This window comes from Penicillium longicatenatum (genome assembly GCF_028827895.1).
Source record: "Penicillium longicatenatum strain IBT 33135 chromosome Unknown contig_7_segment0_segment0, whole genome shotgun sequence".
In the NCBI taxonomy this organism is placed as follows: domain Eukaryota; kingdom Fungi; phylum Ascomycota; class Eurotiomycetes; order Eurotiales; family Aspergillaceae; genus Penicillium; species Penicillium longicatenatum.
Window position 1 is genome coordinate 1,688,392 of NW_026643124.1, and position 27,950 is coordinate 1,716,341.

Below are 27,950 nucleotides of genomic sequence, written 5' to 3' on the forward strand. Positions count from 1 at the left end.
GAAGGATGAGGGATAGAAGAAGAAAAGAGGGAAGAGAAGAGAAGAAAAGGGAGGGGAACGCAGATCCAAGAGGAGGGGGAAAACTTCGGGGACCCATGAGTTTGTTTCAGTACATTCTCACCCATACCGATTTGTGTGTGAACTCAGGTACTGGTACTTAGTCGGTCAGCCCACTTAAGCTAAGTTAATGGTGGGGTCAATCTTAGTCATGCATATCGGCATCCGACGGACACTCAACCTGCCGAATAGAACTGAGCTGTCAGATGCAATAAGGGACCTTGGAGAATAACTTCGGAGCTCGGAAATCTTCGGTTTATTTTCAGCTCTCGTCTGTGCGGACAAACTGTTTTAAATGGATTAATCTCTCGCGATCTGAGGTCTCAAAGCATTGCAGCCTCGTGGCCTTGGGGGCCGTCAAGGAGCAACATAGAGTTACGGAATGCCCCGCTTGCCCTAAAGATCTTCTGACTCGGCGAGTAGAAACTCCGTGGGAAAACACATGGTCAAAATTCAACGGTATACAGAGAATGACCATGTTTCATAAAATTGACTTAAAATTAAAGAACATTGCGGCATTTCAAACCAAAAACTCGTCGCATCATCAATCATAAATTCGTTTGCCGCCCGGAACACACAGATGAGGGTGAAAAACCATCATACAGGCACTAGTAGGAAAGCTGTGCAAGCTCACTTGAAGCATTGTTATGGGCAAGAGACCCATTTCTCGAAGGCGGGTACTCGATTTCATCGGGCCACCGATGGCGCTTCGGGGTAGTCTGACTGCGCGAGCGTTTTATGAGTCTCTTCTTTGCCCGCTCCTCACATTCTTCTTGAAAATGCTTGTGTTCCTTGCGCTTCTCGTTAACCTCCTCCCACTCCGCATATGCCCCCTTGATACCCAGTGCCGCTAAGCCCACGCTAACCGCGTCCAAGGTATTGGCCTTCATCCTGAGTTTGCGCGCCTCCTCGGGTGTAATCTTTCCCTCCTCAAGTTCTTGTAGACGCTTCTTTCGCTTCTGAACACTCCCATAAAGACTATGTGCCGCATGAACAGTCGCCACAGTGGCCAGGCCACCGGTCAGCATCATATCTCGCCGCATCTTCTTGTGCTTCTTCTTCTCATCATCACTGTCGCCTAAGTCAGAATCACTCTCCGAACTGGAATGGCTATGGTTGCCCGCTCTAGTGAGTGCGCCTTCGCCTGCGGTCTCTCCGCGCGGCGCGCTAGTGGGTACCGATCGCCTGTTGTTATAGGGGTAAGGGGGTTGGGAATTTCTTCCATCCACGGAACGGTATCGACCTACATCTCTCGAGCCTCTGCCCCGTCTCGGATCCCTGCTGCTGCGGTAATAGTCGCTATCTGCGTCGGAATCGGAATATGAGTTGGAACGATCGCGACGCGAATCGCGGTGTCGACGCCGCTCGCCTCGCTCACGTCCATCATCTGAACGTTTGCTTCCTTCTTCGCCCAGACCCAAGGCCGCCATGCCCTTGCTGATGTATTCTGAGACACTCTTGCTGCGCTTCTTTGAGCCGCGCCGGTCATCATCGCTATCTGAAGATCTACCTCGCTCGCGAGGACGAGATCGGGAGCGAGAGAAACGATCATAGATTTCTTTGCCGGCTGCTGCTATCGCTCCAGAGGCTGCCAAGTCTTTGAGGCCACCACTGGACTTTCGGTCACGGGAATTGCGGCCCCGAGACTGGGATCGGCCTCCATTCATGAAATGGGTAGCGGCAAGACCAGCCAGAGTCGACTCGACCATGTGACGCTTGCTGTGCTTTTTGGGATCGCGATCAACGAGGCCATCAGTTCCAGCGGCTGTGACTGCAGCAGTCAACACGCGCTTGCCCTTTTCGCCGGTCCATTCACCAGGGTCCTTACGAGACCGGAAGGCTTCGACGGCACCGGCTGTGAGAGCGGCACGAGCAGCTTGAGAGATGCGGCCTTCACTGCGTTCACGGCGTTTACGATCGCGGTCACGACTGCGGCTGCGCGACCGAGAGTCTGAAGAGTAGCCGCGATAACGAGATGATGCGCGGCCACGACCATCACGGTCACGGCCACGGTCACGGTCACGGGATGCAGCAGAGCCCAGACCAATAGCGCTCATTGCTTGCTCACTGAATGACTTGCGGCGTCTATGGCGAGGTGGCGATGGACTGGGCGATAGAGAAGAGTATCTGGAGCGGCGCGGTCCTGCGTGGACAGTCAGATTAATGCGCCCAAGAAAATACCGAACATCTTTTCCAAATCAGGTAAGACGGTATAGCACTTACGACGATCGTCATATTGACGAGAGGGTCGCGCTCGCGAGCGATAATACCCATCGTAATACGGATCATGGCCACTAACGGATGAAGCACGGCGCACATTTTCATAAACCGGGCGCCTCGATCGCCGCGAGTCGTAGCCACGCTCATAGACATAGCCCTCACCGGGAGGATAATCGCGCTGGATTTCCTCGACCGACTCGTCAGGGTAAACTTGTCGATCGTGTCTTTCATAGCGAGGGCTGTCATAATAGTCTGCAGCGTAGCTCACGGGGCGGGCACGGTCGCGCGGGGCAGGGTACCGTCGGTCCTCATAGTATGCCATGGTTCCGTGTGGGGCCTCTTTCAGAGGAAAAGGGGGCGTTTGGGTCTATTCAAATGAAAACGAAAATTTGTCGTAGATTTGAAACCTGTCACTGTTTACAAGGACACAGGGGGAAAAAGTTGTTGTCGAGAGAAGATCGCAATAAGCCGAAAGTCACAGAAAACTCGTGGCGGGGCAGGTGGCGTGACGTCGTTGGGAGGAGCAGGGATCAATGAGGCTGGGGACTTGAATTTGTGGCTGAGAGACTGTAGGCTGTGATGTTATTCCAGGTTAGATAAGACTTTTACCCATGATGTACTTGTGTACCAAGATCGAAAGTGAATTTTTGGAAAGGACAAGGGGGGTAAAGTAACTTTGTGGAATTAAGTGAGTTCTCTCTCTATATATTAATATCACACAATTCGTGTCACCGATATGACGTCGTCCCACCGTGCAGATTCCAGCCGTAGCTTCAAGGAAAAGGGTCGCAGGGAAGATATTACCACCGAATAAGCGACCGATCGGATGATGCCGTGGATCAACCATCGACCTGTCATGGCCAAGACAAGGCAGATGGTCGAGCTGCCCGACGTCATGCTGCAGGGTTTGCTCCCCCGGAAGTGGCTAAGTCTTGCCGCTGGGCTAGTTCGTCCCTTCTGGAACAAATCCAATAGCCAACGTCAGGGATCGAAGAGTTAGAAGTTGACCGCTATTTTGACACCGGATCCTGGAATAAGGTTAGAAAGAACCCCACGCACTGGATGTTTACCAACCTTGGGAGTTGCGTTGAAGTATAAGTAATTCCCGTCAACAATCGTTCCACGGAACACAATTCGGCTAATCCCGCACTTTGCCCAGGCAATGGATTCGTGGAATTTACTTGCGATTGTCGCGGATTTATCAAGAAGAAGCTATGTGTTGCTCAGTGCAGCCAGAACTGGTCATACACGTCATTTCATTCATGGTGATCCTTGTGAAGTACTATACTGAAGTACATCACCCTGGTCCCTCTAACGGGTTGGTTTATTCCAACCATTCAGGTCCTTCATAACATAATATAGAAGCAGATGCAATGGTACATGGGATATACAACAGGAAGGCAAAAATCAAACAAAGCCAAATACGCAAATAACCCCTTTTAGGAAGTCTGTCCCTCTTTGACCAATTCCCGTCGTCAGTGCGCTCCCAAATAGGAGCCAATAGCCGGGTGGTGCGAGGATGACAGAAGCCCATTGGCTATGCATGTTCGAGAATTATAACAAAATAAACTCCGGGGCAGAAAATGCGCTACAGAGACAGGATGAGACAGGATAAGGGAGAATGTTGCACACTGCACAGCAGTGTGAGGAGTGGTTTCGTCAGGAGATAAAAGTAGAAGCCGTATGCAGAGAATGGCGAAGGAAGGAAAACAGCCAGCCGGGGAGTAAGACTGGATGATACTCTGCATAGGTCATTATGGGAGGCGTGGTGCACTGCTGGGCGGCGGCATAGAGGCATCGGTATTCTGGCTGATCGTGCGATGGTGGGTGGCAGTAGCATATCCAGAATCAGGTCTTGACATAGCCCATCGCGTCTCGCCGTCCGGCTCGGAGGTAGTCGAGCGCATATCGTCGGAGTGTGTGCGGTGGGTCCGAATGTGTTGCTTCATGTTATCTTTGCGAGTGAATGCCTTGTTGCAAATGGGACAATGCACACTCTTCTCACCCGTGTGCTTCTTGCCGTGACGAGCGGCATGGCCTGAGGTTGTGAAAGTGGCCGAGCAGCCATGGCTCGAAGCATATGGACACGGATACTTGTTTTTTCGCCCTGTCCCCCGGATACCAGCCCCCTGGGAGGATTTGTTCTCTGATGGTGCAGCGGAATGGATCTCTGGGGGTGTTCGCGGCGGAGCAGGCCCGCGAGAAGGATAGCGGTATGGGTCTCGTCGCAGGTCCTGCCGAACGTACGGGTGGTAACCGGCTGATGACGGTTGGCTTAGTAGATAGTCGTAGGCGGAGCCATCGGAGGAGCCTGGCGAGACGGGTTGCACGACCTCGTTGACAGGGTCTAATGGATGCCGATATCCTCGCGGGGAGACTGTGGGGGACTCAGACGAAGCGAGCGGGCGCGAAAACGTGTCGCTGACAGGCGGAAGGCGCTGATACTGGTGTGGCTCCGACTGCGAAGAGTTCAAGGACCCGACTCTGGGGTTTGATCGGACAGCAAACGACGGGTTGTCGTCATTGTTGAGAATCGATACAATGTTTGTCCTGCTGCTGAGAGACATTTCCTCAGTGACCCGATGCACGGTCACCGGGGCTGGAAAATTATACTAGAAAGTTGGAATCTATATTAGTATTTTCGCCTTCACTTTGCTCGCTCGGCCGAGTCTAGGTATTTTGAGTTGATCTGACAGATTACAGATGCAATGAGAGAGGGTGGAAAGACGATAGGAGGGGGATGAGAGGGGCTCTGTGCCTCCCGTTGCATCCTAAGGACGTTCAACATACCAGTGGTTCTCGGAAGATGTTTGTCCTCTGTGTCGTATAACACGCCGACAACATTAGGCCCTTGAATAGGCACCTTTGGCCTGACCTGACAAAAAAACCCCAGAAAGACTCGAAGCTGTCCTCCGTTTCTTTTCCTTCACAGACGTGGCAAAGATCAGAGAGCGCAATCGAGGCGATCCCCAAAATAATGACAGGGTCGATCCCCACCTTCAAGTGACCAGGGTAGAGCTCGGGCTGGCGAATGTCGTTGAAGATAAGAGTTAAACGAATGTCGATTTCCCGTGACGCGAATAACCTCTGACGCAAGCTTTCACCAAATTTCCTTTCCAGGATCTGATTCCTTTTTCTCCTCTTTGTTTATTTTCCGCTGTTCCAAAATTCGTCGGGGGGGAAACACAACGTTCAACGGCAGTTGCAAACCGGCCTGGGGATATTGGCTGGGGAAATCAAATACACGAAACTGCTAGGCTGTCAAAGCTTTTGAATTGAGCACTAGCCAGTCTTCCAGAGAAATCGTAGGCCCCTCAGACGAAATCAAAAATCAAAAAATGGTCCCTTTGATATCACGGTGTTGCAAGAAATAGAGTTGGCCCTTGGTTTCATATGACGGAAGATTGAGTGGTAAGGAGGGGGAGACAAGATTCGTGATAGATAATCGAGATTATTCAAGATGACCCAAGAAGGAAAGAATGGTTAAGGGGAATCAAAACCAAAGGAAAGATCGAAAAGGATGAAGAATACAGTAGAAGTAGAGTCGGAAAAAAGAAGAAAAAAGACAATTTTACGAAGCCATGTCCCATTTCAGGTACTAAACATACTAAATATGGCGCCAGGCAAAGCCAAGCTTCCAGGGTCTGTTCGGCGAGGCTCCCCCAGAAGCTCCATGTATTTTCATACGTTGATACCAAGCGGACATAAGAGTGGAGCGATTCCACTTGGGCAATACAAGGGAAAACAGCATACGTGTGTATTTGAGAAATTAAATAGAAAATGGAGACTAAGTTAAAATGAAAAAAAGATTAAAAAGATTCTCAGTGCCGACAGGACCCCTAATCCACACCTGGAACTATGGCGGTTTCTGTGCAGACCCGTTTCTGGGCTCCGTTTCTTCCGGCCCGCCCCATCTTGACCCTGGCGGGGACGGACTCGTCAGCTTAGATCTACTTTGGCCCACGCCAATGATAATTTAAATTATGGCTTTTATTATGCTTTTGGTTTTTTATTGTCATTTATTATTTTGGATCTTTTGGGTTTGCTTTCCTCTCAAACTTCCTGTAGTTTGCAGATTGATGCTATTCGTTCTAACATATCGGAGCTTGTCCACCGGCAACGACTCCACCTGGATTCCCATTTCGACTAGGGCTTCGGTTGGGCCAAGCGAAGTGGTACTCTAAAACAAAAATGTTCATATCGGGTGAACTACGGGAAAAAAAGGGAAAAAAAAAAAAAAAAAAGTGGTAAAATATTAAGACGGCCCAGAAAGTTTTTTCCCCTTTGTTCCATGGACCCTGGGAACGATAATCGGCACAGGGACTTGATTCCCTGGATCACCCAGTTCGGTCGGGCTTTTCTTTAGCCATACTTTTTTTGCCTCTCGGGAACAGTGGTAAAGACGGCACAGATTGTTGATGATACCTATACACCGTATCACGAGGACCCCTTTTCCTCATAAACAACCTATTGAATTTTTTTCTGTATGGTGCTGAGCTTGGGGGCGAGCCGCTGGAGTCCGGGGACATACGTAAGTGATGATGTTGCGCTCGTCACCTATCCTCATTCGGAACTCACCTCCGGCCCCGAGGTTTAGGCGGTGGGGATTCGCTCTGGAACGACTGGGTGCTTGCGAAGCCCTATCGTCCCGATAAATTCTCCTTCCGTTCTAGTGGTCCTGCAGGGCCTGGAAGATTCTCATACGGGAAAAACAATTCTGATCTAAAGAATAACCCACTCGATCTACAGGGCTATCGATTCCGAGCTTTATGAAGTCTAATTGCATATCTTTAAAGGTTCTGAAGAATAACGTCGTGCCCGGTCCCCAATCGACATGATATTTTTCTGCAAATGGCATTTTGTACCGAGTCTTCGCAAGGGAGACAAACCGAGAGCTCAGTCTCAACTCCATTCGAATTAAGGAAACAAATCACCACGAGCACCTGCGACCACGTAAGCAGATAAGGCTAGAAACAAGCCCGGGATCTCCTACGTCCCCTAGTTGCGTACCCTTGAAAAAAACAAAAAAACGAAACTTGAAAAACAGCTACGGGTCAAGGGGCCACTCCTAGCCCGTGCAACCCTCGTACTCGTACGCGTCTACCGCCCCGCCCCGTGAACCTCTGCGCGGGGACTCTCCGCCCAGCGTACGTAAGTCAGCAACGTATGAGTTTAACTACTTGTTAACGCCTGGTTTTCATTCTGATAGTGCCATACGGTCATAATTACAGACTCGTTATAATGGGTCTTCGAATAAGAAGTGCCCGTGCACATTTTCAAAGCAAGTATCGTTCCACCTTGAATATGCAGACTGATTACGACCCCCAGCCCCTCAATGGCATAAGCAAGCCACAGATAGACTGCCGATCAGCCAAGCTTCTGCATGTTCCGATCTTGACCCTGGACACAGAATGGTTGGTTCGTGCTGACGGAGAAAAGAAAAGAGAGAGGGTAGAGGTCACAGACCAGCCAGAAGAAAAAAGAAAACCAAAAATCATTTAGATCCCGGACTTGAACCGTTGGGTGTATCAAGCCGAGCAATGATTTGTTCGGCGACAACGCTTGACGGAGCATACGTATGCGGTCTACGTATATCTGTCCCCCACTGGGCTGAACTAGCCCCGATCCAGCGATTATGCTTCCGTGATTATCCTGACTAGTCAAACTAGTGCTCGCATCACGACCATGATTCGTACGTCGCCCAGCCTTGAAAAATTACGCCACATGTTTTTGACTTGTCAGGGACTTTACTAGTGCGGTTCCCTTGATTTTAATTTTTTTTTCTTCCTTTCTCAAGCGGACCCTTTTTTATTTAATTTACACCTAGTCTTGGTATTTATACGCCATTTTTAACCCTGAATGCAGGGACTCGTGGCCAGTCCCCTCCCTTTTACCATATCAAGTCTAGTGTGACGTCAATTGGGACCCAGCTTCTGAACTCCATCCCCCATCTCTACTAGTGCTATGGAGTTGCTAATTTACGACTGCTGCACCTACTCAAGCCTGCCCACGCGGCCTCTGCTGCACTATCTTATACGCCATGCGCAGGATCTTGGTGGCTTGTAAAATTAATGCCAAGCGCGTCCTGGTCCATTTAAATCAGGTTGTCCAAAGAAGCTTGCGCGATAATCTTTTGGACCCCAACTTAGTAAGACTTTGATTTGACAGAGTATTTCACCTGGAAATGACATCGAAGTATTATGCTGTGTATTTTGTAGGGAAAGAAGATCTAATCGATTGGTTCGATCGATCAGAAACCACTGGGACGACAGAAGTCTAATCAAAATTAAAAAATTGGCAAAAGAATTTGACATCCGCTTTTCAACCCTTGGAAACAAGTGATCGGGGACTGGAGAAACAAAAACACGTGGTAAAAACAGAAAGCCCCATACCTGTACCAATTTTCCAGTTTTCTTGTCGCTAAGCTTCTCACCTCCAGGCCTCCACGATAACTTGATTCACACAGCCACAGCCCCGTTTTCATCTTCTTCAACCTTGCTGCCTGGCTTCCAGAACTGTCCCTGTCACCAAACCATTGGCGTTTATTCGCTCGGTACTTTACGGCCGACTCCATCGATGATCCGGCACCCGTTCTCCCGGCGTTTGTTTCTGCCAGGCGATCACGAATGTTCCCGACTTATGCAGCTGCCTACATAACCATTCGAACGCTCGGTCCCGATCGCTGTGGCGCATGTCACCGTATCTGGATTCTGGCTCCAAACAAACAATACCAGATCTATTTCTGGTGTTTTGGTCAATGCTTCTCACTAATTCGACTACGTAGTCTACATAGCTACGTAGCTACCTCCTATATCTTGCGAAGGGACCCGTAGACCGGTTCTGAATCCCGAAGTTAGTAACAAGAATCACGCTATGTTGTTACTCATGACTAGCGATGATGAACACGTTCCCAGAAAGGATAATAATACGAAATAAATTACGTATTCCAACCTTAACGTGAAAGCTGATGCGTATCTTCTCCCCATTCTGCCGTCCCGCCTGATAGAGTTATCGGCATTGCCTATTTTCAACCTTGCTACACATCAGCTTTGTCGCAGCCATCGCGTATCGAACACGAAGGAACACGAAGGAACACGAAGTTTGCCTCCCCTCAATCTACGGACAGATATCAGATTAAAGACTCGGCGACAAATGCCGGCTTACTTAGCAACGAAAATCATTGCCCTGGTTCTCGCTTGGAACAGTGATCCACAAGCCCCATCCACCGGAAAACGGGGTACAAAGAAGGTGCTACAGGTACTCGGAAATCCCATGCAGCCTTCAGCTCACAGGTGAAAAAATAAAATGAAAATTTGAATAGATTCTATACCTGCATAAAAATGAAACTCTGGAGCATAGACTCAGTCAATTTACTCCGTTCAAAAGGCGCCTACGGAATTATTTTCTGAGGTATCTGCAGGAGAGGGGGCAGATAAGAGGTAAAGCCACACACACCTCTCATACCAAGTGGATCACATATATTAAAACCAATTTCGGCACACGAACTTGTTTCACTGGAAAAAGACCCCCCCATGATTCATGAAAATCTGATCAGCACAGATAAACGGTTCCCCCAAAGAATTTCTTGTCACATCAGATTCACATACCCCTCAAACCCTAGATACACCCCAACGGAAACTCCGTTACGGCCCCCGAACACAAGCCTATAAGCACCCTACAGCCCGGGATACCCCTTGATCAGAATCAAGGCCTACAGCAACCCCACCAACCACTGAGTAGTAACAAGACCAATCCACAAGCAGCACTCCCATTCGATCGGCGCACACAGGGTCCGGCCGAGCAGCTCAAAGTGGAGTAGGGGCGGGGAAGAAAATTTACCAAACGTGTCCGTGGTAGAAGAGGTGACGAGGCCCGTATTCGTAGACACTGAGCTCGATCTGGTTCCGGACCGATTTGTCAGTGGAGTGCCCAGGTGTGTAGGTGCTAAGCGTTCTACGAAGCTTTTAGAGATGAGTACGGTAATGTCCGGCAGGGCCACTGCCACTTTGTTTGTCCGATGGGGCGGATGGGTAGGGTGTGGCTTAGTATTACCCTCAGTGGATAGAGGAGCAACGTACTGCGTTTTCCAATGCAGGTCGAGAGCTATGTAAATGGAGACACGCACGACCGGGACTCAGGTCCGGTACGAAGCATGGAGTCCCACGGCAGGGCGTCAATTGAATATCATTGGACCAGATATCTTTGTTATTCTCTCTAATTGATGTGTACAGTAAATACCAGCGTGCCACGAGTGTATCGGGATCTGTACTGTAAGACCATCCGATGCAGGGTAGACGAGCTAACACACGCAAATCTGTCCGGGCTGCGTAAGCGGAAACGTCATGCTGGTGGATGGATGTAGGCAAACTCCACGCGATTTTAGCGACATGCCCTTTGCTTGGTCTGTGGGAGATTAATCTACCTCTTTGGGCACTTGATAGGTTGGCCCCTGCATATTTGGTGGATAGGCGATATCGCGGCTACGAACTTGTTACGTGGAAGAGGGTTTGATTGGGAATCTCTGGGTAACAGCTGTTTCTGAACCTCAAGTCTTACGCTGGGCGGTATGTGGGAGGGTTCGTTTACTGGAAGCATTGCTGTTCGCGTAGTCGGTGGGCTGGTGAGTCTGTGGTCTCGGAGATTATTCAGGCAATACAACGCTTACTGTCGAGAAGAGGTTCTGTGCTTGACATGTCGTTCAACGTTCGCCACAGGGATATTATGGAATCCACATTTGGGTCTAATGATAAGCTGCATGAGGAACATTAGCTAAGATCAGTCATTTATGAGATTGATCCTGTCAATGATAGCAATTCGTTTCAGTGGGTGACGTGCTTCCAGTATGCTCAGTCTCGATCTTGATGAAAAGTACGGCAAAGCTAACTAGGTCAGGGATGAAGAATTATCCACAGATAGGTCTAACTCGTCTCTTCTGCAGAATGATACTCGTTGGTCCTGGTCAAGCCTCAATCCTGACACAAAACATCGAGCACCCTTGCCGCAGGCTCGGCGAGTTGATTATTCCTGCATGGCATTCTCACAGGCAACCCTTCGCTCACCATTGAAACAACAATTTCTACACAGCACTGTATATCGTGCGACTTATCCTTTCCTCCAATGACACTTTCGAACCCTTAGTACGACAAAGCAAACTCTCGTGACTTGATGGTAGCACACAGCATCATGTGGGATTTCTTGATGGTTCATCAAGATTCACCACAGGTCTATTTCGATATACTGGGATGCATGTTGCAGACCTTTGGGGCCGGAAGAAGACCCGAAGGCTTTCTTTTGTATCCAGGGGACTGGGAGTTGTAGTTTGTGAGGTGTGAGGCCAACAGCAAGGGTCCCGAAATCTGGATTAAGATCATCGGGGGATTATGCTGCCACAAACCTGGCGAAGGTCCCGTGGTATGCATGTGCGTAAGATGTCCTGACACAACAGCATAATGCCTCCTCAGAGCCTCCCTTTCCGTCTTCCCCGGATACAGTCTATGTGTTAGGCATTCCCAGGTAGCGGGATGAGAAAGCTCGGTTCAACAAACAAGTCCTCGAACAGGCAGCCAAAGGTAGCTCAGAAAAAGAATTTTACAAATAGGTAGTACTTGAATATGTTCTTGATTGAAAACAGAAAGGTTCAGATCCATGAATGTTTGTAGAGACATGGGGCTTGTACTATTAAAGACCAACCTTCCAAGGTTGTACACCGTTACTCTAACCTACACTTTACTGTATGCTAATCGACCACCTGCTAATTTACTGCCGGTCTTGGAAGCAGACATCAACGCCCCCTAAGGTCCAACTATGGTTCCAAAGTCGATTGATTTCTCGACACTAGCTTAGTCCTTGTTAATTTTCGAATTGATGTCCAGCCTTTCAGTCCAAGTACCCACCTGGGCACTAACTGGCAACCTGGTGATAACATGTAGCTACCCTACGTCCAACATTGAACTTAAACCCTGCAGTGACCTTCCAAGGGATATCTTTCTCAAATTGTAAATGTTGGTGTTCAAGTCACATATGTAGCCTACTAAAGCTGTCGAGTCAACTCTGATGATGGGCCCAACTACATATGAATATATATGTTGGATGTCAATCGCTATGCAGGGTAGACCACTTTAGTGGTAAATCGGAAATGTTTGCCGACACAATCATGATTTCTCTACATCAAATTGACCAGCAATTGACCTTACTGGAAGGTATGTTGGGATGGAAGCACCTAAATGTCAAGCACAATGAGGTAATTCGTGGGGCAGTGAGGGGTAGAAAGCAAGCAGCTGTAATGATACATGAGACATCGAATGCATTTTCATTTTCACTTCCTCTTCACCATCTCCTTGTACTTTGCTTGTGAAAAATCGTAAAATTCGAGAAATACAACGGTTCATACATTGGTATTAATATGCCTCGTCCAAAAAACCGCGAAGAAGTCCTGGCGCGACTTCGTAAGACAGTTGCCGATGGCTCCATCATCGTCGGAGCTGGTGCTGGTAATAAAGCCCATCTCGCCACGCTCATAATGACTTATTTGATAAAAGCTTTACTGACTACGCCTTTATCTAGGAATTGGCTTGTCCGCCAAGTCAGTCGAGGAAGGCGGCGCTGATCTAATCCTGGTCTACAACTCAGGTCGATTCCGCATGGCTGGTCGCGGTTCTCTGGCAGGATTGATGCCCTACTCGGATGCCAATAAAGTTGTCGTGGACATGGTGTGTCTACGTCGCCCCTTCCTACTGCCAGACTACGACCGTCCCATGCACACCGAAGCATCGTTCCATGACTAACCGTACCAAACCAGGCTTCAGAAGTTCTTCCTGTCGTGGAAAACACCCCTGTCCTAGCTGGAGTCTGTGGCACCGATCCATTCCGCGAGATGCCCTCATTCCTCGCTGAACTCAAGCGTATCGGCTTCGTTGGTGTACAGAACTTCCCCACGGTCGGGCTGATCGACGGTCAATTCCGGCAGAACCTCGAAGAGACGGGAATGGGATTCGACCGTGAAGTGGAAATGATCGCAGAGGCTCACAAGCAAGGGCTCGTGACCACCCCTTACGTCTTCGATGAAAACGACGCGATCAAGATGGCCAAGGCCGGTGCGGATGTCGTAGTCGCACATGCGGGTCTCACAACCTCTGGCTCGATCGGAGCGCTGAGCGGCCGATCGCTGGAGGATTGTGTGGGGTTTGTACAGGGTATTCGAGATGCAGCTGTGGGAGTCAACTCGGATATCCTAGTGCTCTGCCACGGAGGGCCAATTGCGCGACCGTCGGACGCGGAGTATGTGCTTTCGAGGACGGTGGGGGTGCATGGGTTCTTCGGGGCGAGCAGTATGGAGCGGTTGCCGGTTGAGATTGCGATCAAGGAGAACGCGATGGAATTTAAGCGATTAAGGGTGCGGTTGGAGTGAATGGAGAAGGAATATGGGGTAGAGGAAATTAGCCGGGATTCCCATTAACGTGTCCAAACGGGCAATTTGTCCCCGCGCGAGTGGAGCTGCGGGGACTCAATGCTATCGTCGGTTAAATAGGCGGGGTACAAAATAACACAATCTGGCCATCTTCAATTCAATTTTTTTCTCAGCTTCTTTCTGAATAGTATATGACATCAATCAGTCAAAATGGCAAACACAAATCGCGTGCTTGAGGGCAAACTTGGTCTCGTCACTGGCGGATCCCGCGGTAAGCCTAGGCCCTACGAACGATTAGCTCCAATGCGCTAATCAAAGCTCCAGGAATTGGCGAAGCTATTGCTCGCAACCTCGCCGCAAAAGGTGCCTCGCTTCTATTGAACTTCACATCCGAATCGTCGCGGGCTGCCACAAACGAGCTGTGCGCCTCGCTGGCCGCAGCCCACGGAATTCGATGCGAAAGTGTTCAGGCCGACCTGAGCAAGCCCGAGGAGGCCGTCAAGGTCATCATTGCGGCCGCACAGGAGAAATTCGGATCTTCTGGGAAGCTGCAGATTGATATTCTCGTGAATAATGCCGGCGTCTCAGCCGATCGGAACTTGAACGACGCCACCAAGGGCCCCATTGACCCTGAGCTTTTCAACTGGCATTACACCATCAACGTGCTCGCCCCTCTCCTCCTCACCCAAGCAATCACTCCTTATCTCCCCACAGACCGCAGTGGCCGGATCGTCAACATTTCTAGCGTCTCTTCCTCAATGGGCTTCGTCGGCCAATCGATCTACGGTGGCACCAAAGCAGCACTCGAGGCCATGACGCGCACCTGGGCGCGTGAGCTGGCTGATCGGGCCACTGTAAATGCAGTAAACCCCGGTCCCGTGATTGGCGACATGTACTTTAAGGCGGGCGAAGGCTTCTGGAACGATATCCAAGGTTTCCAAGATAACACCCCTGGAAGCAAGTTGGATGTGAACGACCCGGACACTATGAGCCGGATCACGGAGGAGCAGGCACGGTTGATTAAAGAGAAGATGGGTGGGCGGAGACCGGCGTTCACGAGTGAGATTGCGGGCGTTGTAGGAATGCTCTGCACACCAGATGGCCTTTGGACTACTGGAAGTGTGGTTTGTGCCAATGGTGGAATGAGAATGACCGTGTAAAAAAGCAATGACGTTCAATGGAAACCATAGCCGAACGAAAACTAGGAACGAAAACTAGGAAAAAAGCTTTCATCACCAATCATTTTACTGGTAATCCGGGATATCTCTGAATTCGGCTGGACTCCACAAACAAAACTGTGGGGTGCATAATCAAGACTTAATCAACACAATTCAAGGTTCCTAGATATTCATTGATCATGTGAAGTGAGTGAGGCCAAGCTAAAAGTCTTCGGTAAGTGGAGGTGGAAAGTCGGCAATTCAATGCCATCAGCGTTCCGCTAGGCGAATTAGACTCTACACAGCTTATGCCGATGATTGCCATTCCGTCCCCCAGGGGTCCCAAAGTCGCTCTCACAATAAGCAATAAACTTATAGAAAATGAGCTTGCGGAATATAAAGCGCGATTGATAGAGCCCTTTTTCCCTACTAATAACGAAGGCATGTATCTTATCTCTTGGGCAACAAGGGGGGTTTGCGGGGGCCTCGGGAAATCCGGGGTAAAGCGGAGGTTAGCTGAGGGTCTTCAAGCTAGAAAATCTAGTCGAAGATTTCTCATTGGTAGGCGGCATCTGATACTCGGTTATTGAGATGTGCCTACGTAGGCACTGGATCTGAATGGATTACCCGGCTCGTTCATTCAGTGCTCTTTGGAAGATTCTTATGGAGGGGTATACGCCTAGTTTGGACGGCCAATTTCCCAAGATGCAAATCGAACACTGAAAGTCAAATGCCACCAGATGCCAAGCATTTCTAATACATTGGCTTCCGTAACGTAGATTCAGTCCCAAATCAGACTGACCGCCAGTGTATAACGTTGATGTCCACAAAACTGCTAATGTGGAGCTGCCAAGCCATCATAGTTGAGGAGAAAAGGGCCCTGCAATCTCGATTCAAAAGCCGATCGCCCTAGATAGCCGCAAGAAAATAATAAATTGCAAGGCGAATCCATGGAACATCCCCACGGGGGGCTACACGAGTTGATTCTGATCACCTGCTTTCGAAATGCTGTCTTCTTTCTGTGCATTGGGCCTTGCCCTGTTCGTCACCCACAGCCATGGCCACAACAATCCCATAGCCATCCCAACTCCGGGAAAGCATAGCCAACCAGTTGAAAGGGATCTCTCATCATTCTCTATTGAATTTTCATTCTTCCCCCACTACGCTGGTAATCGTTCACACCCAAATAAGTTCTCAGAGCACTTGTTGGAAAACTTTCAACAGATCACTGGAGTGTACCCAAGAGTCAGAGTTGGAGGAACTTCTCAGTAAGTCTTCAGGGCACTCACATTTGGATACATCTGACACCGGAAACTCTACTACAGAGATAAATCTAACTACTACCCTGATCAAGAAGAGGGAATTAAGCTCACATATGCCAACCCAACGGATGACCAACCAAGCGAAATCAAATACGGCCCTGCCTTTTTCGAGTCATATCATACTTTGGGTAACGTGAAGTTCTCCCATGGGTTGAACATGAATCAGAATGCCTCGCTTCACCAGCTCCAACTGGCTGCCGTAGAAGCATGTACTTCAATTGGGCCTCAATTGGACATTTATGAACTGGGTAATGAGTGGAACTTTTCTGGAGACGAATACCGCCTTGCTAACTACTCACTCCTGGACTATGTGAATGAATGGAACAAAAAGTCTGCTTTTGTCAAAGCCGCGGTCCAAAAGGCCTGTCCAGGTCCTTTCCCTGGATTTATGGCGCCTAGCTTTGTTTTTGTGGATGGGATGACTACCTGGACAGCGGAGGAGCTCTACAACCTTGACTATGACCCGCATGATCTCACGAAGGAGATATCGTTCCATAAGTGAGATCCCTATTCCCATGCCTTCTTAATAGTATTGACCTTTGTTTTAAGCTACATGGGAGTCTTTGCCCCACCACTGGCTCCGGTGTCCTACGATCTTCAAAGTCAGTATTTCCGTTCCAGAATTTTTCCAACGCCATACTGACTCGAGAAGAAACCCTCATGAACCACACCAACATTGTCGATAATTTGGCATTGCAAATCCAGCGCATGAATAACCTCGCTTACCTTGGCCATCCTTACATCCTGGGCGAGACGAACTCGATTGCGAATCAGGGACGTAATGGCGAGAGCAATGTATTCGGCGACGCCTTGTGGGTCGTTGACTTTTCCCTCTGGGCTGCTACAAATGTAGGGACCCCCTACCCGTATCAAACGACGATAATCAGACAATTAATAACCCGTGGCACGCAGAACATCAAGCGCCTCAATTTTCATCAAGGCCTGGACTACCGGTACGCCTCATGGCAACCCATTGCTAGCGAAGGCCAACCGCCTACGACTCGGCCCCCGTACTATGGTCATATCATGGTGGCCGCCAGCCTGGGACACTCAGAGAATATTCGAATCGTCAACATCCCGCTGGAAGAAGATACCGAGTCCGCGTACGGGATCTACAATGACGACAAGCTGTCAAAGCTTGTTGTTGTGAATCTGAATGCGTTCAACCAGTCTACAACTACTGGTCGTCCAAGCCGTAAATACGAATTCAAGGTTCCTGGGCACTATAAAAGGGCTACAGTGGAACGACTGATAGCCCCAGGGAGCGACGCTCTGACCAATATCACCTTCGGGGGTGTCTCTTACGATTATGACTTTAAGCAGGGAAGACCGGTTACTCTTGATTGGAAGGAGGAGAGGGCTGGGATCCACAGCAATATGCTGCAGATCGATGTTCCTGATTCTTCTGCTGTTTTGTTGTCTCTTGATTGAGTTGTTCTTCCTATTGTCTCGTGATTGTAGTATATTTGTCTTGGATTAATGCGAGTGCCCGAATATCGGCCATAACGAAGGTCCTGTCCCACATCCTTTCCCGGTTTAATTAAATGGTAGGTTTCGAGCGCCACAATATGCAGACCTCTAGGGCGCCATTAAACAAAGGAATATTTCATAGCACATTAAAACGAGGTGGACCGTCATAGGCTAATCGAGAGCCGAGGGGACCGAATCCCTGTTCCTGCCCCCACTCGTGTTCCCAGTTCTGGGCCCCTGAGAACACGGACCCGAGATCGAATTTCGCTTCATTACATCTGGTCAATGAATTTGGATAACACATATGGGAATCCATAATGTTGATGCCAAGGCGGCATCCTGAAACTCTTTCTTTTCAAACGTTTCCGCCATCACGGTCTAACTTTGTTTCATCTGGACCCAGAAAAAAAAGAGAGAGATCATCCTGAATGCCAAGAACGCCGAACAAGGCTCTGCTGCAATAAGCACAGGGAAAGGCCCGATAACCAAGCTATTTTTAAATTCGGTCGCCGTACTAAAAGATGCAGCTCAGCTCCAGCTCGACTCTCACTTCAGCGTGCTCACAATGGCCGAGTCGCGCGAGTCCCAGCGCTCCCTACTGCCTCCAGAAGAGGATCTAGTAACAGCGCGACCGTTCCACTCATGGAATCCATTAGGCCGCGGATCTCCCGAGCCTGATTATGCCTATGCGCTAGGCCATTACGAGTCGCGCGAGAGCTTTGCCGAAGAAGTCTTCCGTGAGGTAGGGCTGGGCATCTCCAATGAGTCAGGAGATACACTTCCCCTACGAGAGAATCGAGAGTCGTTCCATGCAAGCGACCATGAGAGTCAACACAGTGAACCGAGCACTCCGGGCTTGAAAACGCCACAGGAGACACCAGCCATTTCGACCCCGCAGCACGATTGTCCCAGCCGAGCGACAGTTCTTCAACGGAGGTTTGGATGGGTCCCGGTGTCTATCTTTTTGTTAGCGCTCTATGCGACCGTTTTTTCGGGTCTATACCTCGCTGTCGCATTTTGGAAACCGCGATGGAAGAATGTCGGCAGTGGTGCACCGCTCGCTGCGTCCACGGCGAATTTGCTTTGCGCTTTCTTTGCCAAGACGATTGAATTGGCCTATGTTACTATCTGTGTCGCGTTTCTGGGCCAAGTGCTCAGTCGACGAGCTATGACGACGAAATCGCGCGGAATCAGTATTGCGGATATGAGTATGCGCGCGTGGATTATGCAGCCGGGTTCTATGCTGGTGCATTGGGAAACACTTCGATACTCGGCGTTAACGTTCCTGGGGCTTATCGCATTGATCGCGACATTTGTAGCTATGCTTTATACTACAGCCGCGGAGGCCTTGGGTAAGTATTGACAAAAGAAGTCGTTGCAAGCGGAGGGCTAATAATCACCTCAGTGTCGCCAAAATTGAATCTTGGTCCGGTTGAAAGGACTATCTTGTGGGGGAAAGTTGCTGCTAGCTTTGGTAACGACATTTATCTTGCAGAGAACTGCCAGACACCAATTCCGGTGGAAATGGACTGGGCGAGAAACAATACTTGTCTTCAGATCCAGCACGTAGGATCAGCCTACCACAACTATCAACAATGGATTAGTACTTGGAGCGAGCTGGTGACCAGCGGTAACGAAACGTCAGACAAGCTGGCTAAAAGACCGGCGCCTACTGGTTCCATCTGGGACAACACAACTGTCACTGGTAGCTGGGTCGAAAAGCAGAATATAACTGAGCTATCGGAAAAGCACAAACGCATGGTGAACAATATCACAATGGCATTTCCGCATGGCGGTATCCCTGCAGCAGCCATGGATGCAATAAACAATATCCGTCAGCCACAAGACGTATCAGGTGAAGGCAAATACAAAATCGAAGCCTCGGTTCCCTCACCCGTAGTCAATGTCCTCTGTGTTGGCATGAATGAATCAGAGCTCTCACCATTAGTCTACTCATCGTGGCCAAATGCCCACTTCAATGCGACGACCTGGAGTGTCAATGGGTCACCCGATATCCCACGGACCCCATCGTGGCTCAACAGCACAGTCGTCGACTCCATTTTCGGCTTCGGCGAGGCATACGGCCAAAGACCACCAGTGTTTGGCACATACCCTGAAGAATATAATACTATTCTCAACACAACAGGTCTCTGGCCTTCAAATGCAATTTACCTTCTCGGAAAGCCGTCCGCGTCCTCTCCAGAATATGTGATGTGTGCCATCAAAGCCACATTGACAGCAGTCTGCTCGACTCGTTACGACGCAGAATCAAGCGGAGCCTTCCTTTATACACACTGTGAGGATGATTCTAACCCCCTGCAATATGATCGCTCAGACACTGTCTTCGAAGAGGGCTTCTGGTCCGCGGACTGGAAAAATGTTGCCAGCGAATGGGCCAATGCCCTGAGTCTCGGATCAGGCATTACAACCGCCCAAGCCAGTAATGAGCGCCTTATTATGCAGATGATGCCGAAACACGATAATGCAACAGACACATACAGTCTTGATCCCGAACTCCCATCTATCGGCGAAGCACTTGCTGTCATGGCAGGTAGCACACTGATTCTCAGTACGCAAACTTCTCCCTTTGTACAGGGATGGAATTACACGGATACTGTTAATGAGATTCTTCCAACGCCCTTGTACCAGCACTTCAACGCCACCGTACAAGCGGTTGGATATGCCTCGGGCGGCACAGAAGAATGGCAGGGTGTGTTCTTGGTCATCTTGATTTTTGCGTTCCTCACCAGTGCCGTGTGCTTGGTGTTCATGATCATCGAGGCCCACGGACACCAGATCACTGATTTCACGGAGCCGCAGAACCTCTTTGCGCTGGCTATGAATAGTCCGCAAAGTTCTCTTCTCCGAGGTGCTTGTGGCTGTGGTCCTGCTGGACCGCAGATGAAGGAGCGCTGGTTCATTGGGATGCAGGAGCACGACGAGCACTACTATATTCGTGCAAAAGTGGACGGAGCTACACCTGAGGCAAACTCGACGGGATATTCGAGGCTTGAGCCGATGGGGACAGATGATTCGGGGCTCAAGTCTGTGAGCCCGGCTGTTAATGAGTTTAGGAGGATTTCGAACCGAGGTTCGTGGTTGTCCAAATTTTATTAGATTTGATGATATCCACGGACTGTTGATATGAGATCTTTTCTTATTCTTCAGCCTTCGATTTTGATTGAGTATACCCTTTTCTATACTGTTGGCGTTCAAATGTTTTAATTTGCCGGCATCTAGCCAGCACTTAATGATGATGATTCTATATATGAATGTACTATGCACAGATCCTTGGGAGCTTCAAATGCCATATCTATAATTCAACGAAATCAAATCCTTGAGCCATTTCACAGAGTGTCGAGCCTGCTAATTTTCCAATCTCTTGGTCAACCAGTCCGGAATACTCGGCTTCTGTTCCCACATCGGCTTCCAATCTTGAGACCTGGTAGGCAACGCATAGACAGCAGTCACAAACCAACTCTCCTGGCCAGCAGCCAACTCGGCAGCCAATGACGGCAGCAACGTGCGACCATGAATCAAATTCGAGTTAGGATCCGCAAGCACAACTCGTCCAGCGCGTCCAGAACTCGAGTTAAAAAGTTCGGTTATACCTACAGCACCAACAGAAGAAACCACCAACGCACTACCGCCATCCAGTTCAGTCCCCTCATCGCCACCCTCTAAAGCTCCCAACATTCTCCCACTATCACTTTGACACCCATAAATCGCAAAGGCCCCTTCAGAAGTCTTCAATGCCCGTTCAGTCCTAACACGATGAGCCCGAATATGCCAATTCGGCGCTTCAGCAGAAGGCGGAATGAGAATAGTCTCAATATCCACATCGCTCCAAGGCTTCCACCCAGAAACAAGGATAGGAGTTCCATCTGACCCCTCTGGAAACTCAAGTCTCGCATCAATTGCCACCCGTCTCGTCTTCCAAATCTCACCATCATCATCACACAACGCAAGCATACTATCAGGCGCATACTGTTCCAACTCATACGCGCCCGTCGGAACTGAGTATCCAAACGAAGCACTGTAGGCGAATTTGCCATATTTAGCCTGCGTGCCCCGCATAGCATAGTGACACGCCTGCCCAGACGATAGAAGGAACGAGTGCCCACCGCGCCGGACGAGGATATGTTTCGGGTAAGTGAGTGCCTTCACCTCTGGCAGCACCGAGCTCGGGTATCCCTCTTCTGGCGAGGACCAGAAAGGATGAGATTCTGGGAGTGCGAGCGCAAGGAAAGAGAGACAGCACCAATACGGTGAGCCGGAGGAATTATAGTTCTCAGTCAGGTAGGGGTTTGAATAGCAGAAGCCTAAATTTAGGGTTCCGTCGTTGTTGAAGATGTCTTTGTGCGTGGCCCACCACCGAAAATGGCGGAGCAGAAGACCTTTTACGATGCCCCAAGTTAATTGGGGTGGAAGGTCGACATCGGCGTAGGCTAGTGCGCCCCAGAAGCCGGCCATTGCGAAACGGTAGGTCATTGAGCGGCCGAAGGGGATTGCGCTACCTTTAGGCTTATTGTCAGTATAATATGCTAGATGGATAGAAAGTCCCACTGACCATCTGGAGCGAAATAGTGCACAAAATCCAAGGCATACTGCTTCGATCGCTGTCTGTATCTCTCTGCGCGCTCGGGATCAAAATCGCCAGCAAGTTTTGCATACAGAAGCTGCAGGAATTGAATAGCAAATGAACCAGAGTAGTAATCCATCTGATGATGACTCTTCGGTCCATCATTACTCCAGCCATCACCAATATGGAACGTATCCAAATGATCCATATCTGCCTCAATCCGCGAATGAGAATAATCAGCGTTATTCTTCTTCAGCCCCAGATTTGCGAAAACCCGGAACCAGAGCCTAGGCACCAAGTCAGTAAACACTTCCTCGCGCATTTTCGGGAAAACCAACCAATTCGTATTCGGCATCTCCAAATCATTAATACTTCTCAGCCAATTCCCCACATCACCTCTCTCTTTCTCAGTAAGCGGGTCCCAGAAGACATGCGGCGCAACAGCCAATGCAAATCCAAGCGGACACATCTCGACCATCCGCTGATCGGAATTCTCCAGATCACCCCAGTACTCTGGACTGGCGGGGTTACATCCATTGATTATACCTGTTCGCCAGCGTGTGGCATCGGCGTAGTCATAGTTTCCTGCAAGGAGAGATGCGAGTCCCCATAGTGGACGAGCGAAGCCTTCGAATTGGGCGCCACCTTCGTCGAAGCGGGTGGCTGTTGAGCCGACTTTCACGCGGGTTTGTTGGGGCGTGAAGAGGGGGAGGAGGGGGTTTAGGATGGCTGTGCAGGCGGATTGGAAGTCTTGTCTTGTTTTGAAGGGGTTTGTGCTGAAGGGTTGAGTGGGTGTGCTGCCGTTGGCGTGGATGGACATTGTCGTGTACTATTCTTCACAGAACTTCTTGATCTTTGTGTCCAAAGTTATATTCGCTATTTATTTCATATGGATTGCGGGGTTCTATATACATTTTATGCCATGGGGTTGAGTCCGGAGTTTAGCCGTTCATTTTGCCGGAACGTGGGGAACCCGTGTAGTGTGGGGGTATCGGCTTAGTCGCCGATGTTAGGTCTGCTGTTCTAGATATCCCACCTATTACAGTTGATTTTTGATGAGGTGACTACCTCATTAAGTGGCAGACACTCGCCATCTTCCTTCTTGCCCCTCTTTGAAGTTTAACTGAGAGCGAGGGCTCTTGTTTGGTGTGTGTCCACTTGCAATATGATGTTCCTTTTACCCGGCCAAGGCTTTTTGCAACCCATATTTCTCGACAAAAGTAGAATCGACCTGACGTCAGTCCTGGAATTTACTCAGCGAAAGATTGACTGTGGTCGTGTTCGCCAGTCATCAAGTACTAATATCATTACCTTGTTCCTGGTCAACGGGCCAGTCCAAACCTGAATACTCTTGTCCATGCTCAAATCCACAAGATATTGCACTGCTTTACCAAGGGGGTCTTGTGAGATGGCAATAATCTCCGGTGGCGATAATATTGATTTTTCAAGACGTCTAGGTGTTTATTGGAAATATTTCGCAGATTGGCACCAATGACCAAGGGGCGATTTCAAAGCGGCCCAGAATGTCATACGAGTTTGTTGTTTGTGTAAGGTCATATCACTATGCCCGATCTCCAGCATATCCAGATCAGCCAATGCTCTGGGCTTCTGAATTGGACTGATCTCTCTCATTCCTTCCAATTATTATCAACACGCTACAGCCGGCGTAACCGTCATTCATGCAGCATGCCGTTTGACACTGTTCAGCTCGTCAATGGCCGCTCAGGTTGCGTTGAGGAAACAAACTCACAGCAGTCTTTTCTAGTGTCACTGAAAACTTCGGTGATATTTTCCGACATCCGGTACGACTAGCTGATCTGTGGTATTGAGTTAGGGCTTATGGAGCACAAGAAAAAGCAGACTAAGCGGATACTTATCGTCTACCCTGTACTAGGTAAATTGATGGCTCCATTGGCAGAAGAAATAGAAGATACTTCGAGCAGTACCTCTAAGTGCATATCTCACTGCTCCAAAATGAACACTTTGGCTTTCGGTATTCACTTCGAATCCTCCGTAGCTGTCGTATTTGACTTATTCCACGCCCCATTCGGCATAAGTTGAAACATCTAGCCCCTTGTAGCCCCGAGAGCCAGGATAAATTTCACGGTCGTAAATTCTAGGACTCCGTGATAGGGCATCTTTCGATTAGTAGAAAAGAGACATTTGTATGGCTCAGATCTTCCAGTCGGGTTTACCCAAGATTCCTCAGGCCTTCATTTTGTTAGAACTTTGGTAGATCTTCGAGCCGACAACAGGATTCGAACTTGAATCTTAGATCTTCCAGGATGATAGTCCCCACTCTACACACTACCTTGCCAACCAAAAAGACAAAAAGAAGCGTCCCCGGGAAGGCTCGAACTTCCAACCTCCTGATTAACAGTCAGACGCGCTAGCCAATTGCGCCACGGAGACTTCTTATTGGTGCACGGACCCTTTTACTGTCCCTGGTGGATTGAAGGGATGTGGAAAGGATGAAGAACTTGCCAGGTGAAACAAAGGGTGGAAGAAGTATCGCGAAATGATAGACATTTCCATGAGAGCGAAATCAGCCTGGATTGAATGTCCATAAAGCTCCCGGGTCCTCCGGGCTCACCGCACGGCCCAGCCGGCATGATTGTTAACATACTCCTTTTACCAACGCACAAGGGCATTTTTGGTCGCAAACAATGGGCACTCCAATGGTTCAGAATACAGATTCAGCAGAAGCGAAAGTCAACTTTGAAATGACAGGTTGTATGGCAGGGCAACAACACTTTTGATATTTGAGTGATGATCTATACAAGCTCGAAAAGATCTGCAAAGGGAAAGCCTCCCCCTGACACGAAAGCTCTAATAAAGCCTGTAAAGCAAGGTACCGAATCCAAGCCCATCAAACCCACCAGATGTCGTACCATAGTTTCCACCACCCCCCTCAACACCATCGGTGCTGTTCGCATTGACCATGTCACGGTAAGCATCGGTCCATGACGAGTCAAGACCCTTCAACTGGCCGTAGTGGGCAGAGAGCAACTCGAACCCAGGACGGACATCTCCACGTGAGCCATTCGAAATGACAGTCTGATTGCCTTGATAGCTTTCGTACAGAGTGTAGGGAACGTCGTAGCCGACGTTGTATTTTCCGACATATTCAGCTCTGGAGGAAAAGGTCAGCTATGGTGGCAGTCAGTAACATTATCAATTTCTGATACTTACGCGTTGAGGATCTCGTTCCCATAAGTAGCGAACAGATCATCGCCCTGATTGTATGCCTGTTGGGCAATGACTCCAAGAAGGACAATGTCCAGGGTAGAATGGCCCTGATCACGACCCGCTTCCTGACCTTGAGTCAATGTTTTCTCCGAGCAGGGTTCCGTATAGTTCGCAATCCCAAAAACAGGAAGAGCACCATTTGAAGGCCCATTACGGACATAGTTCAACGCGTAGTCGTACATTGTCTGGTTATCGGTGAAGATACCAATGGCAAGTAGAGAAGCGAGATTACACAGGTCCCAGTTGGCATAGTAATGATAATAATCATTACCATTATGCTCTTCCATGAATAGCATGTTCATCGAAGCAAAAACATCAGTCAACATAGTCGCAGTGGCAGTCTTGTTACTAGTGTCCCAACCAGCGTAGTCCGACATCAGCTCGGCCGCATTAGCCATCTGGTATCCATACAGACCGGACGCCAGGAATTTGTCGCTGGTACCATTGATTGCCGTCAGAGTCACAGCCCATGAGCTCAAAATATTGATCGCCGCGTCTGCATAGCTCGTGTTGTTTGTGACCTTCCAGCGGATGGCGAGCTGGTATGCGGCTGCCGTGTCTTTATACAGAGACGGGTAGTTTTCTGTGTTGACGCCATCGTAGCCTCGGTATACGATTACCTTGGGGTTAGGCTGGTAAGTTGATTGGGCAAAATCGCTGGAGGTCAAGAGATTCCACGTGATGTTCCACGGTTCATCGCCGTTTGTGATGTGAGTGTTGATGCGTTCAAAATCCCGTGCTGTGTGGAGCGCCCCTGGGTGGACGAAGGCGGTTCCAGCGGCCGACAGAGCGAGAAGAAAAATAATTGGAAGCATAGCGTGCAAGGCGAATGAGTGACTGTGAATGGCAATTCAAGTGCGAAACTTGACGATTAGGTTTATTTCACTTTGACAGAAACCATTGCGTTTACATAGTCGTATCTGGCCTCCTAGGGGCTGCTGCTTCACAACCTGCGATTGGCCCGAGTACGTACCCCAACGGCAGAGATCTGCTTAGAGCTAAAGACTAGGCACGGGAATGGATTGACAGGCTGTGTCCATTGCATGGTGAAGAGCGTTTCACATTGACAAAAAAAAATGGGTCCTGGGTCGGGTAGCCCGCATCATCTGCGCCAAAACAAAGACTGCCGGAGGGTCTCCGGTACTTGGCCCGCGGAGTAGTAACGGTTTAGCGTCGACAAAGTTTCACGGCTGGGGTGGACTCAGAAATCCTGCCATATGAGTATATGGTCATCTTAGGATAGGGGTTCCGACTTGTAGGAGGTTTCAAGGTTTCTGGAACAGGACAGACCCAGGGGCATTCTGCCTTACGAATCTGGCAGCAACAATGAGGTTCGATGCGAAGAGAATACACAGCACTTATGTGAACGAATATGCCGGCACTTCCTCCGCACAGAAAGCAAGTTTTTTGTACGTAGTTTTAGAGGTTCGTGGTTCTATTGCTGGAAATAGAGCGAGGAAACCGCTATTGGCGCCAACCTGCCGCCAGATTCAACCATTCTCCAAGCGAAGCTTCTTTAGCTGTAGGTCTGAAATGAAACAAAAGCTTCGAGGCTGATGACGTTGTGGATATCCGGTCCAGAGTCTCGAATCCGAACCAATCAAAGCCGGAACATACTGCACGGATGGAGTTAATAGTATAGCCCACGCCCCATCAGCGCAGTTGATGGAGGCTCTTTACTCAGAAACGGTCGTGGCCAAAATAGGGGTTATAGCAAGCAGAGCAATTTTCAAGTGCAAGTTGGGCACTCAGGCAGAATAACGCGGAAGAAAGAAATAGCCTTCTAAGCCAAGAAGGTGAGCAAAATACCCGTCCTATACCCCGAATACACCGGTAACGATGGCACATACGTCTACCGCACCCTAGACTTCTGGACATCAGGCTTTCCCTCCCTCTTTCCATGTATCTTCTGCAAGAACATTTTAGTATCACGGGGAACCGCCGAGAGGTTTGTAATGCTAGTGGTGTTGCCACTGCTGGAAATGCGGCGGGAAACACAGTTGATGTCTTTGATTTGAAAGAGGGATTAGGGCTGTGAAGCCGTTGCTGGCAGGTTTTTACGCCGAGAGGCATTGTGGCTTTGGTCTTTACTTGTGTTGCTGCACCTATGACAGTACCTAATATTGAACTGCGTTGAAGAGGTGATGGGTAATCCAGAGGGCGGTTTCACCTTGATACATGGGCACTGTATGCCTTGCAATGTTATAATCCCGAAAGTATTGGCATACTGGGTGTGGAAATGATGAGACATACACGCGCATGTAAAATTCGCGAGACCTGAGTGGCTAGGGTAAATTTCCGCGCTTCTAATGAGTTTCTTGTATATGCGCACTCACCTAGGCAAGGATACAGCCAGTGTCTTGGGACTACAACGAAGCAAATGCAAGGGCAAGCAGACGCCGACATGGAAGTGAAGTTTAATAGAGGGTACCCAGGTACCATGAATTGAATCCGAATATGTACAGAATGACAGTCAACCAAGGCTC

At 49.3% G+C, this 27,950-nt stretch overlaps 8 protein-coding genes across 8 annotated transcripts; 4 read left to right on the forward strand and 4 right to left on the reverse strand.

The window, feature by feature from the left end:
* Positions 1-665: 665 nt before the first annotated feature.
* Positions 666-2,599, reverse strand: N7484_010902 (uncharacterized protein; the record flags this gene model as incomplete). Its single annotated transcript, XM_057121289.1, has 2 exons — positions 666-2,200; positions 2,281-2,599. 2 exons carry the CDS (start codon positions 2,597-2,599, stop codon positions 666-668), a joined length of 1,854 nt encoding a protein of 617 aa, XP_056967043.1.
* Positions 2,600-4,031: 1,432 nt separating this feature from the next.
* On the reverse strand, positions 4,032-4,844 carry N7484_010903 (C2H2-type zinc finger protein; the record flags this gene model as incomplete). The annotated part of the gene is made up of 1 exon (XM_057121290.1): positions 4,032-4,844. One exon carries the CDS (start codon positions 4,842-4,844, stop codon positions 4,032-4,034), a length of 813 nt encoding a protein of 270 aa, XP_056967044.1.
* A 7,835-nt stretch (positions 4,845-12,679) lies between these two features.
* On the forward strand, positions 12,680-13,684 carry N7484_010904 (TIM-barrel enzyme family protein; the record flags this gene model as incomplete). Its single annotated transcript, XM_057121291.1, has 3 exons — positions 12,680-12,767; positions 12,841-12,986; positions 13,076-13,684. 3 exons carry the CDS (start codon positions 12,680-12,682, stop codon positions 13,682-13,684), a joined length of 843 nt encoding a protein of 280 aa, XP_056967045.1.
* Positions 13,685-13,894: 210 nt separating this feature from the next.
* N7484_010905 (SDR family NAD(P)-dependent oxidoreductase) lies at positions 13,895-14,844 on the forward strand (the record flags this gene model as incomplete). The annotated part of the gene is made up of 2 exons (XM_057121292.1): positions 13,895-13,955; positions 14,009-14,844. The coding sequence occupies 2 exons, from the start codon at positions 13,895-13,897 to the stop codon at positions 14,842-14,844; spliced, it is 897 nt and encodes a 298-aa protein (XP_056967046.1).
* Positions 14,845-15,846: 1,002 nt separating this feature from the next.
* N7484_010906 (glycosyl hydrolase family 79 C-terminal domain-containing protein) lies at positions 15,847-17,594 on the forward strand (the record flags this gene model as incomplete). The annotated part of the gene is made up of 4 exons (XM_057121293.1): positions 15,847-16,109; positions 16,167-16,661; positions 16,713-16,765; positions 16,816-17,594. The coding sequence occupies 4 exons, from the start codon at positions 15,847-15,849 to the stop codon at positions 17,592-17,594; spliced, it is 1,590 nt and encodes a 529-aa protein (XP_056967047.1).
* A 604-nt stretch (positions 17,595-18,198) lies between these two features.
* On the forward strand, positions 18,199-20,750 carry N7484_010907 (uncharacterized protein; the record flags this gene model as incomplete). Its single annotated transcript, XM_057121294.1, has 2 exons — positions 18,199-18,985; positions 19,039-20,750. 2 exons carry the CDS (start codon positions 18,199-18,201, stop codon positions 20,748-20,750), a joined length of 2,499 nt encoding a protein of 832 aa, XP_056967048.1.
* Positions 20,751-20,999: 249 nt separating this feature from the next.
* N7484_010908 (glycoside hydrolase family 154 protein) lies at positions 21,000-23,035 on the reverse strand (the record flags this gene model as incomplete). Its single annotated transcript, XM_057121295.1, has 2 exons — positions 21,000-22,150; positions 22,204-23,035. The coding sequence occupies 2 exons, from the start codon at positions 23,033-23,035 to the stop codon at positions 21,000-21,002; spliced, it is 1,983 nt and encodes a 660-aa protein (XP_056967049.1).
* Positions 23,036-25,044: 2,009 nt separating this feature from the next.
* N7484_010909 (uncharacterized protein) lies at positions 25,045-26,279 on the reverse strand (the record flags this gene model as incomplete). Its single annotated transcript, XM_057121296.1, has 2 exons — positions 25,045-25,348; positions 25,408-26,279. The coding sequence occupies 2 exons, from the start codon at positions 26,277-26,279 to the stop codon at positions 25,045-25,047; spliced, it is 1,176 nt and encodes a 391-aa protein (XP_056967050.1).
* Between the last annotated feature and the right edge of the window lie 1,671 nt (positions 26,280-27,950).